Consider the following 13690-nt stretch of genomic DNA (forward strand, 5'->3'; position numbering starts at 1 on the left):
ACAAAGTGATGGGAAAATATGAGCCAGCACAGTTTTGTAACAGTTATTGGCAGCACTGAGGCTGAGGCCTTCTTGGAAACATAACGCCACAAAACCAGCCTTCATGCACAGTTAGTGCCTCCAGCAAAGAAAACCAGTCAGAAGAAAGCTAAAACTTAAATCAAATCAGTCTCAGAAAGCTGAAAAGGCTGACCTACAATATAGATCAATTGGAAAGCCTCAAGGCTCTTTATCATGTGAGTGGATTGATCAAAGATATGACTTTATCCTATTCATCTAGAAAGGGCAGCACTTTCCCCTGACCTGCTGTCTTACCAGAAATCTGGCCTTCTTCACAGTACTGATATGAGTAAGGTGAACTGATTTCTGACACATTGATTTCGTATAGATACAGCAACATATTTTGGCTCTGTCGTCGGCACTGATTCATAAATGATTTAATGACTGAGGTTAAAGTGTAGACCGTCAACTTAAGTTTGAGCTTACTTTCATTCATATCGGGTGACCCGTTTAGAAATTAACACTTTGTACATTCGGAAAGTATTCAGACCCCTTTTGTTGTTACGTTACAGCCTTATTCTAAAATGGATTCAATAGTTTTTCCCCCACTCAATCTACACACAATACCCCATAATGGTTTTTAGAAATGTTTGAAAAGAATGTGTAAATGTAATATTTAATTTCAAGCATTTAGACCCTTTTTGTAAATAAGGCGTTTCATTTTAATACATTTGCAAATATTTTTAAATGCCTGTTTTCACTAATGTCATTATGGGGTATTGTGTGTTGATTGATGAAGAAAATTGTTTATTTAATCCAATTTTGGAATAAGGCTGTAATGTAACAATGTGGAAGAGCATATGTTGACAAGATGTTGGGAATCACTGGAGGGGAATATTGACCAACTGAGCATAGGTGTACAGCTCAATAAACACCAGACATTTTGTTACAATTCACTGGTATATTGAGATGCAAACTCAATTGAATAAATGTAAACTCTGTATCTGACATGGTACAGGTGTCTTTTTTTGAGCCCATAACAACGTGTGTCATGTGTATACTTCTGTTTCTAAGTAGATTTGTTTAAGACTCCCAAGAAATCACTCTGTGACCCTGATTTATCCCACTGCAGTAAAAGGTTAAGGGAGTAAAATTATCTGTTTAAGTCATAAGTAAAGAACACATCGTTAAAGAGTAAAATTATATATTTTTAGGTGGTTTTAAGCCTATCAATCATTTATTGCTTCATAAGCAGAAACATTGTGGCTGCCCAGGTCATCAGGCATGTTGTGAACCTAGGGTCACCCTAAGTTCATAATATTGAACGCATTAAGGCGTTCTGTTAGATGCCTAGAGGTCAGAGCTTGCAGACACGTCGCTGCTTGTAAACACCCCTGCTTGTAACCTGACCCCCCCCCCTGCACCAGTACCCCCTGTATATAGCCTCGTTATTGTAATTTATTTTATTTTTAGTTGATTTAGGAAATATTTTCTTAAATCCAAATTTTCTTAACTGCATTGTTGGATAAGGGCTTGTAAGTAAGCATTTCACAGTAAGAACTACACCTTTTGTAGTAAGCGCATGTGACAAATATAATTGGATATTGATATAACACATCCCAAGAACCCATTGGAGACAGAAACAGAGCAGGGAGAGACAGATCGAGAAAGATTTCATTAAAAGGTAAATAACATTTTTCTTTAAAACCTTTTATTTTCTTAAATCTTTGGTACAGAACATATTACAATTAAAGTTTTCTATGCAATATGAAAAGACTGTTCTAATTACTGTTCTTAGAGAAGAGCATGTCTGTCTTTGACCTGGGACTGACTGTAACCGAACACCCCCACTTGCCCTCCTACCCCTTGTACAATATATAAATAACCGTTTTAGCTCATAACACACCACCTTGTGAAACACATCCTAGTCCTCAAGCCTGTATTACACTCAAGGTTTGGTCTGTATATTCTTCTCCTTCGGCTAAGGTATAGAGCTTCACTCTACAGGCTGGGTAATCAAACCCCATAGCTGTCCATTAGATATAACCACTTGATCTCCCAGCACCTTTATGGATAGTATTTGGGTTCTGCACAAATGTAGAAAACTATTTTTTGTAGTGCTGATTTACACTAAGCCCTTTTTCTGTTGAAGCCTGCATCATCCTACTTCCGATGTTATGGTCATCACGTGTGTGTCATTAAGGTGACAACTCCAGGTTTTTTTTTCTTCTTTAGAGGTTCTGTTCCTCTTTCAAGGTTTCTTCTCACTCGTAGTGTTCACAGGACAAGCCTAAGACTTACTTATACACAGGCAGACCTACCCAGGTTGACCAAAATGGCTGTCAGAGAGGGCTGCCTCACTTCTAGGCCATAGGAAACTTTGCAGTATTTTTATGTATCATTCCTTACATTGTTAGCCCAGAAAATCATACATACAGCCAGGAAGAACTATTGGATATCAGAGCGACATCAACTTTCCAGCACTACGACTTTCGAGGCGGATCTTTTGTCTGAACCATCCAGGGCATTTGAACTGATTCCAGAGGCTGACCCAAAACAACGCCGCCGGAGAAGAGGTAGATGGAGCGGTCTTCAGGTTATACTTGGGAGGTGCGCACACTACCCACCGCTTCTGAGTATATTACTTGCTAATGTCCAGTCTCTAGACAACAAGGTAGATGATATTAGGGCAAGGGTTGCTTTCCAGAGAGACATCAGGAATTCTAACATACTGTTTCACGGAAACATGGCTCTCTCGGGATATGCTGTCAGAGTTGATTCTTTGTGCGTCGCGCCGACAGGAATAAACATCTCTCCGGGAAGAAGGGTGAAGGCTGGGTTTCATGATTAACAACTCATGGTGTAATTGTAACAACATACAGGAACTCAAGTCCTTCTGCTCACCCGACCTATAATGACTCACAGATGCTGACAGAGTTCCCCCCTCAAGCCGATACCACAACGGCCCTCAAGGAACTTCACTAGACTTTATGCAAACTGGAAACCATATATCCGGAGGCTGCATTTTTTGTAGCTGGGGATTAAAAAAAAGCTCATTTGAGAACAAGGCTCCCTAAATTCTATCAGCATATTGATCGCACTGGAAAAACACTGGGTCACTGCTACTCCAACTTCCGCGATGCATACAACGCCCTCCTCAACCCTCTCGGCAAATGTGATCGACTCCATTTTGCTCCTCCCTTCCTACAGGCAGAAACTAACAGGATGTACCCGTGCTAAGGACTATTCAACGCTGGTCTGACCAATCAGACTGGGACATGTTCCGGGTAGCCTCAGAGAATAATATTGAAGTATACGCCGAGTCTGAGTGATCTTATAAGGAAGCGTATAGGAGATGTTGTACCTACTGGGACTATTAGAACCTACCCTAACCAGAAACCGTGGACAGATGGCAGCATTCACACAAAACAGACAGTGCAAACCACCACATTACCCATGTTAAGGTGACTGGGAATATGGCCGAATACAAACAGTGTAGTTATTCCCTCCGCAAGGCAATCAAATAAGTGAAATGTCAGTATAGAGACAAAGTGGAGTCGCAATTCAACGGCTCAGACACGAGACATACGTGGCAGGGTCTACAGACAATCAGACTACAAAAGGAAAACCACCCCCGTCACAGACACTGATATATTGCTTCCAGACAAACTAGGATAATACAAACTAGGATAATATTGAGGTTAATAGTGCCAACGATGCTGCCCGCTACCAAGGACTGTGGGCTCTCCTTCGCCGTGGACGACGTGAGTAAGACATTTAAACGTGTTAACCCTTGCAAGGCCGCCGGCCCAGACCGCGTACTCAGACCAGCTGGCTATTCTATCTCTCTCTATCTATCCCAGTTTGCTGTCCCCATATGCTTCAAGATAGCCACCAATGTTCCTGTACCCAAGAAGGCACTGAACTAAATTACTATCGCACCGTAGCACTCACTTCTGTCATCAAAGTGCTTTGAGAGACTCGGCAAGGATCATATCACCGCCACCTTACCGGTTACCCTAGACCCACTTCAATTTGCTTACCGCCCCAATAGTTTCATTAACGATGCAATTGCCGTCACGCTGCACACTTCCCTATCCCATCTGGACAAAAGGAATACCTATGTAAGAATGATGTTCATTGACTACAGCTCAGCATTCAACGTCATAGTACTCTCCAAGCACATCGTTAAGCTTGAGGCCCTGGGTCTCAACCGCGCCCTGAGCAACTGGGTCCTGGACTTCCTGACGGGCCGCCCCCAGGTGGTGAATGTCGGAAACAACACTGTCGCTGATCCTCAACACAAGAGTGCGTGCTCACCCCCCTTCTGTACTCTGTTCAGCCATGACTGCGTGGCCACGCATGCCTCCAACTCAATCATCAAGTTTGCAGACGACACAACAGTAATTGGCTTGATTACCAACAACCACAAGACAGCCTACTGGGAGGAGGACAGCCTACTGGGAGGAGTGTGGTGTCAGGAAAACAACCTCTCACTCAACGTCAACAAAACAAAGGATATGATCGTGGACTTCAGGAAACAGCAGAGGGAGCACCACCCTATCCACATCAATGGGACAGCAGTGGAGAAGGTGGAAAGTTAAGTTCCTGGGCATACACGTCACAGACTAAATGAAATGGTCCACTACACAAACAGTGTGGTGAAGACGGCGCAACAACAGGTCACCTAAAACCCTGACAAACTTTTACAGATGCAGGGCTGTATCACAGCCTGGTACGGCAACTGCACTGCCCTCAACCGCAAGGCTCTCACGAGGGTGGTGCAGTCTGCACAGGGGCAAACTACCTGCCCTCCAGGACAACAACCACCGAGCCACTGCCTGTTCACCCCGCTATCATCCAGAAGGCGAGGTCAGTACCGGTGCATCAAAGCTGGGACCGAGAGACAGCGTCTATCTCAAGGCCATCAGTGATGGCTGTTTAGCAGTCTAACACAGAGTGGCTGCTGCTGACCCAGCCTTGAAATCATTGGCCACTTTAATAAACAGATCACTAGTCACTTTAATAATGTTTACAGATCTTGCATTACTAACCTCATATGTATAAACTGTATTTTATACCATCTATTACATCTTGCCTATGGTCGCTCCCATTGCACATCCATATATTTATATGTATATATTCTTATCCCATTCCTTTACTTAGAGGTGTGTATTAGGTAGTCGTTGTGGAATTGTGAGATTACATGTTAGATATTGCTGCACTGTCAGAACTAGAAACACAAACATTTCAAATGCGATTTGAAATTGCTTTTATGTTCATTCTACAAGGGGGTCACACGCTCACAACACTTCCACAAGTTCACTACAAAACTTACCAACGGTTTGAACTGTCAAAAGTTCAAACTCAAGCCTCCCCGAAAAGTTTTTTTTTTCTTAAACATATTTTTACTTTAAACATTTCTTTAAGTTCAACAAGTTCACTACACATCACCTGAGAGGATGTCACTAAAAGTTCAAACTTCAAATGCATTTTTTACTTCAAAGAAACAGGTGTACTGTCAAGTTACCTAATGACACACTAAATAAAGTGAGAACATCCAGAGAGGATGTCATTAACAGGTCCACCAAAAGGACACAGCAAAGCACATCAATCCGTTTTTGACAGCAACTGTCTACTATATTCGCTCTTGCATATGCTGATTGTTTTGGTTGTGTTTGAGATTATTTTGTGCCCGATAGAAATTCATGGTAAATAATGTAGTGTGTCATTTGAGTCACTTTTATTGTAAATGACACATTATTTACCATGAATTTCTATTGGGCACAAAATAAATCTGAAACAACAAAAAACGAACAGCAAATGCATCCCAAAAATGTGTAGTCACAAGTTTGATATGGTCATTGTGTGCTATGAACATGGGACCAAATACTAAATATTTTACGTGAATTTGTCACAATACGTTTGGTCTATGTTCAAAAAGTCCAGTAATTTCTTAATGGTTCACCCAATATGGAAAAAAGTACCCTCAAATTAAAGCTGACAGTCTGCTCTTTAACCTCATAGTTGAATCCAAAGTGCTGGAGTACAGAGCCAAAACAGCAAACGTGTCACTGTCCCAATACTTTTGGAGCTCAGTGTAGGGGGAAATGACATACCAAGTCAAAGCTCAAAATCCAGGTATCAATATGGATGACAAAATGACCTCTGACCTGATATCGGTGATGATGACAACGTGCTCGCAGTCTCCCTGGTGACAGAAGAGGTAGGGGTAGCCCACCTTCACCTTCAGGTCGTAGAATCTGGTGTCCTCCATCTTGGCCTTGTGGAATGTGGGGAAGTCTCTGGTCTTTGCCCAATCAATGGTGGTCCTGGAAATATAGTACAACGCAACTTTATTGTCCAATTTGAAAAGTACAGTAGAAAGTAGAGGATGAGAAATGAACTCCAACACCCAGAAAATACACTTTGGAAATTAATCTTAAATTTACACAGAAAAAAAAAACAATGTAAGATTTTGAGTTACAGTTCATATTGAAATAAATACATTAAGCCCTAAACAGCTCTGGTGGACATTCTTGCAGTCAGCATGCCAATTGCACGCTCCCTCAAAATTTGAGATATCTGTGGCATTGTGTTGAGTGTGACACAACTGCACATTTTAGAGTGGCCTTTTATTGTTCCCCAGCACAAGGTGCACCTGTGTAATGATCATGCCGTTTAATCAGCTTCTTGATATGACACACCTGTCAGGTGGATGGATAATCTTGGCAAATGGGAGAAATGCTCACTAACAGGGATGTAAACAAAAGTGTGCTCATGTTTCATGAGAGACCAACACTTTACATATTGTGTACATATTTTTGTACAGTATACTTACTAGCATTGTCTGAGAAATTATTTGATTATACTTGGGCTTAAAGGTGATTAGCTCACTAAAGAACGCTGGACTCTACCTTTCTTAGAAACTACAAAGAGTCACTCATTGGCCCAATTACTAAGGTCACCAACACATCTATTGGTCTGGGGGTGTTTCCAAGGGTATGGAAGTCAGCCATAATAACGGCCATCTTTAAAATCGGCGACCCTGCTAACAGGCCCACACTGACCTGACAGGCCCATTAGTATACTACCTGTGCTGTCGAAGGTTGCTGAAAAGTGTGTAGCAGAACAACTGATTGCCCACCTCAACAACAGCCCCTTCACATTACACTCCATGCTGTTTGGCGTCACAGCGAAACACTCCACAGAAAAGGTCAACTGCTTTCTACTGGAAATTGTGAAGTCCAAGATGGACAAAGGAGGCGTTGTTAGGGCTGTGTTTCTGGACCTAAGGAAGGTTTTTGATACTGTTAACCATGAGATTCTCATCACAAAATTGCCCAAGATCAATTGTTCCCCCGATGCCTTGAGATGGAGGAAATCATACCTTGAAGGGAGAACTCAGTGTGTCAGAGTGAGCAATGAACTGTCGCCCACTCTAAGCTATGATGTGGGCGTGCCCCAAGGGTCAATACTAGGGCCTCTCCTGTTCAGCCTGTACATTAATGATCTGCCTTCTGTCTGTACTGGGTCTGAAGTTCAAATGTATGCAGATGATACAGTGCTATATGTGCATGCAAAGAGCAAACAACAAGCTGCACAAGAACTCACTACTGTAATGGTCCAGGTTACAAAGTGGCTCAGTGACTCGTGTTTGCATCTCAATGTGAAAAAAACTGTCTGCATGTTCTTCACAGATGCTACTGAGCCAGATGTCTATGTGTCAGGTGAGAAGCTCCAGGTGGTATCTGATTAAGTACCTTGGCATCATACTTGATTCCAACCACTCTTTTAAAGAGCAGATGAAAAAGTTAATTCAAATAACTCAATTCAATCTAGCTTATTTCCTATTGATACGAAATTGTTTGACTACAGAGGTAGCAAAACTGTACTATAAATCTATGATACTCCCCCACTTATCATACTGCTTGACTACTTGGGCCCAAGCTTGCTGTACAACATTAAAACCCATTCAGTCTGTCTACAAACAGGCTCTCAAAGTGCTTGATAGGAAGCCCAATAGCCATCATCACTGTTACATCCTCAGAAAGCATGAGCTCCTGAGTTGGGAAAATCTTGTGCAATAGACCGACACATGTCTTGTATTCAAGATCCTAAATGGCCTGGCTCCCCCTCCACTCAATATTTTTGTTAAACAGAAAACCCAAACATATGGCAGCAGATCCACAAGGTCTGCCATGAGAGTTGACTTTATAGTTCCCTTAAGGAAAAGCACCTTTAGTAAATCCACTTTCTCTGTGAGAGCTTCCCATGTCTGGAATACACTGCCATCAGACACACATAACTGCACCACATATCACACTTTCACAAAAAAACATGAAGACATGGCTAAAGACCAATCAGATTTGTGAACATGGTCCCTTGCTGTGTATTGCCGCTTTCCATGTTGTCTGTAGTTTGTGAGGTGTGGAAACACTGTTGCTTTTATGGATTTTGTCTTGTTGCTTTTTGTTCTATGTTGCTCTGTCGTTATGCTACGTCTTGCTTGTCCTATGTTGCTCTGCATGTGCTCACTGCTCAATGATTGTTTATATTGTAATTGTTTTTAATAACCTGCCCAGGGACTGCGGTTGAAAATTAGCCGGCTGGCTAAAACCGACACTTTTACTGAAACGTTGATTAATGTGCACTGTCCCTGTAAAAATAAAAACAACAAATAAACTCAAAAGGTTGTTTCCAGTTCATCAATAAAATGCACATGAATATCCATTAGATATAGCAGATACTAAGAAAATGGCTAAGTGCATGAGAGGAGAGCATGTAGAACATATTATCCTATTTCCAATGGGTCTTGTGGCCTGGTTTGACATTTTAAATTACTGGATTGTGGCCCATTACAATCTAACATCTGTTGATTCTGCTGACACATCCAAGGTTAACCCAGGCATATAGTTTAGTCTGGGTCATAGTTAGGCAAACCGAATGCAATATTCTACACCTAAAACCTCCATCTGCGATCCAATATAGAGTTCTATGGCTGAAAAAAGTATTCTCTTAATTCTGTGTGGATCTGCCCCTACCTCTCACTCTCTACAGTATTGTCTTAATTCTGTGTGGATCTGCCCCTACCTCTCACTCTCTACAGTATTGTCTTAATTCTGTGTGGATCTGCCCCTACCTCTCACTCTCTACAGTATTGTCTTAATTCTGTGTGGATCTGCCCCTACCTCTCACTCTCTACAGTATTGTCTTAATTCTGTGTGGATCTGCCCCTACCTCTCACTCTCTACAGTATTGTCTTAATTCTTTGTGGATCTGCCCCTACCTCTCACTCTCTACAGTATTGTCTTAATTCTGTGTGGATCTGCCCCTACCTCTCACTCTCTACAGTATTGTCTTAATTCTGTGTGGATCTGCCCCTACCTCTCACTCTCTACAGTATAGTCTTAATTCTTTGTGGATCTGCCCCTACCTCTCACTCTCTACAGTATTGTCTTAATTCAGTATTGTCTTAATTCTGTGTGGATCTGCCCCTACCTCTCACTCTCTACAGTATTGTCTTAATTCTGTGTGGATCTGCCCTACCTCCTCACTCTCTACAGTATAGTCTTAATTCTGTGTGGATCTGCCCCTACCTCTCACTCTCTACAGTATTGTCTTAATTCTGTGTGGATCTGCCCCTAACTCTCACTCTCTACAGTATTGTCTTAATTCTGTGTGGATCTGCCCCTACCTCCCACTCTCTACAGTATTGTCTTAATTCTGTGTGGATCTGCCCCTACCTCTCACTCTCTCTACAGTATTGTCTTAATTCTGTGTGGATCTGCCCCTACCTCTCACTCTCTACAGTATTGTCTTAATTCTGTGTGGATCTGCCCCTAAATGACTCTCACTCTCTACAGTATTGTCTTAATTCTGTGTGGATCTGCCCCTACCTCTCACTCTCTACAGTATTGTCTTAATTCTGTGTGGATCTGCCCCTACCTCTCACTCTCTACAGTATTGTCTTAATTCTGTGTGGATCTGTGTGGATCTGCCCCTACCTCTCACTCTCTACAGTATTGTCTTAATTCTGTGTGGATCTGCCCCTACCTCTCACTCTCTACAGTATAGTCTTAATTCTGTGTGGATCTGCCCCTACCTCTCACTCTCTACAGTATAGTCTTAATTCTTTGTGGATCTGCCCCTACCTCTCACTCTCTACAGTATTGTCTTAATTCTGTGTGGATCTGCCCCTACCTCTCACTCTCTACAGTATAGTCTTAATTCTGTGTGGATCTGCCCCTACCTCTCACTCTCTACAGTATTGTCTTAATTCTGTGTGGATCTGCCCCTACCTCTCACTCTCTACAGTATTGTCTTAATTCTGTGTGGATCTGCCCCTACCTCTCACAGTATAGTCTTAATTCTCTGCCCCTACCTCTCACAGTATTGTCTTAATTCTGTGTGGATCTGCCCCTACCTCTCACTCTCTACAGTATTGTCTTAATTCTGTGTGGATCTGCCCCTACCTCTCACTCTCTACAGTATTGTCTTAATTCTGTGTGGATCTGCCCCTACCTCTCACTCTCTACAGTATTGTCTTAATTCTTGTGGATCTGCCCCTACCTCTCACTCTCTACAGTATAGTCTTAATTCTGTGTGGATCTGCCCCTACCTCTCACTCTCTACAGTATTGTCTTAATTCTGTGTGGATCTGCCCCTACCTCTCACTCTCTACAGTATTGTCTTAATTCTTTGTGGATCTGCCCCTACCTCTCACTCTCTACAGTATTGTCTTAATTCTTTGTGGATCTGCCCCTAACTCTAACTCTCTACAGTATTGTCTCTGCAATATACAGGCCAGGCTTTTGTCATTTTCGGGTTACTCCCTGGCTTTTACAGGCCCATTTCCACAGATGTTCTCTCACAGGATCAGCTAAGGTGAATTCAAGTAAGCCTAGTCTGAAGTGTTCAGTCAGTCCAGTCCAGTGACGGTTCAGTCAGTCCAGTCCAGCCAGAGGGGGATGACGGTTCAGTCAGTCCAGTCGACGGAGCCAGAGGGGGATGACGGTTCAGTCAGTCCAGTCGACGTCCAGTCGACGTAGCCAGAGGGGGATGACGGTTCAGTCAGTCCAGTCGACGTAGCCAGAGGGGGATGACGGTTCAGTCAGTCCAGTCGACGTAGCCAGAGGGGGATGACGGTTCAGTCAGTCCAGTCGACGTAGCCAGAGGGGGATGACGGTTCAGTCAGTCCAGTCGACGGAGCCAGAGGGGGATGACGGTTCAGTCAGTCCAGTCGACGTAGCCAGAGGGGGATGACGGTTCAGTCAGTCCAGTCGACGTAGCCAGAGGGGGATGACGGTTCAGTCAGTCCAGTCGACGTAGCCAGATGACAGTTGGATGTCAGAGAAAGCGAGAATGAAGAGAGAGCCACTTACTCGCTCATGTCCTGACACTCAGGGTGACGCATGTCATTGTAGAAGACCCCTTCAAAGTAGAAGAAGGCGGATTTGAAGTGATCCTGAAACAGACAGTGAAAAGGTTCACCCAACACCGACATGATGATCAAGTCCTATTATGTAGGCTTATACTCTGAGTGTGTGGCTGAGTAGCTCCCAACTCAGACATCCTTATTATCTCATTTATTACTAATTGTATTCCATAGTCAATGTTTTCCTAGACTCACAATCAATGACTACCCGTGTAGCAGCACGTGTTCCACGTTGGAATGTACTGTATATCCATGATGACTAGACGGTTCTTCTTGAGAAGTCGTCCTTTACGTCACCGAGCCGTGCACAAGAAATCTACTGGCATCTGTAACAGTATAACTTTAGTCAGTCCCCTCGCCCATACCCGGGCTCGAACCAGGGACCCTCTGCACACATCAACAACAGTCACCCACGAAGCATCGTTACCCATCGCTCCACAAAAGCCGCGGCCCTTGCAGAGCAAAGGGAACCACTACTTCAAGGTCTCAGTGCAAGTGACGTCACCGATTGAAACGCTATTAGCGCGCACCACCGCAAACTAAGCTAGCCATTTCACATCCGTTACACATCTACTGGATGTTGGGTTTTGGAAGTGGGGTGGTAGTGTCTAACATTTGGATTCATTAGTTTGTTGTGCACTGCTCAGTGATGAAGGATGACTTCTTAAGACGAACTGTCTACAGACTATGGATTCACATTGCGACGGAAGCCTAGCGTCAGCTGCTAGTTCGAACCCCCGAGCCAACAACGTGAACAACCTGCCTATGTGCCCTTGAGCAAAGACTTCAACCCTAATTGCTCCAGGGTCGCCGCTGATAATGGCTGACCCCTGGCCGTGACCCCAATCTCTGAGGGCGTCTCAGGGGGAGTTGGGATACACAAAAAAGACATTTCCATTTCACACGTGCATAATACACACTTGTACATGTGTGAAACAGGGAAATATAAGCCCCACCTACCATTACAATAGTATGGTTTGAGCTTGAGTATCTCTTTGTGTGCGTGTCACCTTGCTGATGAAGTCCGGTGCCATGTCGGGCGTGTTGCTGAACTCTCCAAAGACCTGCAGGTCGCTGATACAGCAGATAGCGTCCCTCAGGTCCACCAGACTATGGGAGCCCAGCATCTGAAGGGTCATGTGGGGCCTCACATACTTAAACTGGAAGAGAACGTACGTTATAGGGAAATAATGCACGCTCTAGAATGCCCTTTAAGCCAATCAGAAATGGGTATTCAACAATGCCATGGTATAAATGAGATTAATAGGCAAAGATAATGTACATGTCTTACAAAAGCACATCTATTGTTGTGTTTAATGATGGAGATTGTTGGAATTAGGCTTTTCAACTTTTGGTGATTCTCACAAAGACTTGGAATCGAAGAAGTGAAACTGCACGTACTCTTTCAAATATGGCTGGGTAGAGAACGTTGATGCTCAAAATGATCTCCCCTTCTGGCACCAAGTCAACAGGGTCCTCAGGCCTTTTCCCCACCGCTAGGCTCTCCTAGAAAAATCAAACACACAAGTCAATCAAATGTCTAAAAACAGCCCCCCTCTTAGCTCGTCGGTCGTGTTCACCTGGCACCAAACTGAAGAATATGACCCAGGGGTCTGGGTGTGTAGACTTCTGGCTGTCAGTCACGCTACAGGTTACATCAACAGGTTATACTCTATGCAAGTGACGCATTGTTTTCCAAGAAGTAGCCTTGAAGTTGGACTTTTGTAGGCTTTTTAAAAATGATATTCATTGGGCAAAAAAAATGTGTGCAATAGTCTGCAGCGCAAATACCTGGTAGAAGTAAATTCATCCTCTTTAAGTTGATATATCTTAAATGACTTAATATATTCATGAATCCCACGGAAGTAAAACGGAAGGGGCGGTTGCTTTCACAGGGTATAACTAACCAGTTCGTCTTGGTAGTGGTCAACTCTGCTTATCTTATCGATCCTCAGGGTGCCTTTGTAATCCTGCTTCTTCTTCCTCTGTCTGAACATCAACAAGGCAACACCCTTTTTAATGCAGTTCATGAGTAACTGTCTGCAGAACATGGAATTGCTGCATTTGTCATGTATAAATGGTCTAGGATTTAATTTGTATAGTAAAAACGTTGTAATGTTTTACATTAGTGTTTGAAGAGTGGGGTCAGGTGGCACAACGTTGGTGTCAAGAGGCTCGTCTTCAGCTTGACACCGAAGATTGTCAACGCTGGAAGAGAAGAAAAAAAAATCAACAATGTGAAGATTACAGAAC

The 13690-nt window shown here is 43.2% G+C and overlaps 1 protein-coding gene and 1 long non-coding RNA gene across 4 annotated transcripts in view; both read right to left on the reverse strand.

Annotated features, from left to right (window-relative positions):
- snapc3 (small nuclear RNA activating complex, polypeptide 3) overlaps positions 1-13690 on the reverse strand; it is a 31537-nt gene that overhangs the window by 17173 nt on the left and 674 nt on the right. For both annotated transcript variants that reach the window (XM_046327255.1, XM_046327254.1), the window contains exons 2-7: positions 13562-13645; positions 13345-13426; positions 12839-12943; positions 12448-12597; positions 11385-11467; positions 6174-6332 (exon numbers count right to left, since the gene is read on the reverse strand). In XM_046327255.1, the coding sequence (XP_046183211.1) occupies positions 6174-6332; positions 11385-11467; positions 12448-12597; positions 12839-12943; positions 13345-13426; positions 13562-13645 (663 nt within the window). The remainder of the gene's footprint in view (positions 1-6173; positions 6333-11384; positions 11468-12447; positions 12598-12838; positions 12944-13344; positions 13427-13561; positions 13646-13690) is intronic.
- LOC124013096 lies at positions 8564-10926 on the reverse strand. 2 transcript variants are annotated; one of them, XR_006834814.1, is made up of 3 exons: positions 10427-10926; positions 10008-10350; positions 8564-9387 (listed from the first exon to the last, which is right to left on the reverse strand). It is a non-coding gene; the product is annotated as an uncharacterized LOC124013096 (long non-coding RNA). The 2 variants fall into 2 exon arrangements; XR_006834813.1 differs by having other exon boundaries at positions 8564-9436.

The sequence above is a fragment of the Oncorhynchus gorbuscha genome, linkage group LG24, assembly GCF_021184085.1.
Source record: "Oncorhynchus gorbuscha isolate QuinsamMale2020 ecotype Even-year linkage group LG24, OgorEven_v1.0, whole genome shotgun sequence".
Lineage (NCBI taxonomy): Eukaryota > Metazoa > Chordata > Actinopteri > Salmoniformes > Salmonidae > Oncorhynchus > Oncorhynchus gorbuscha.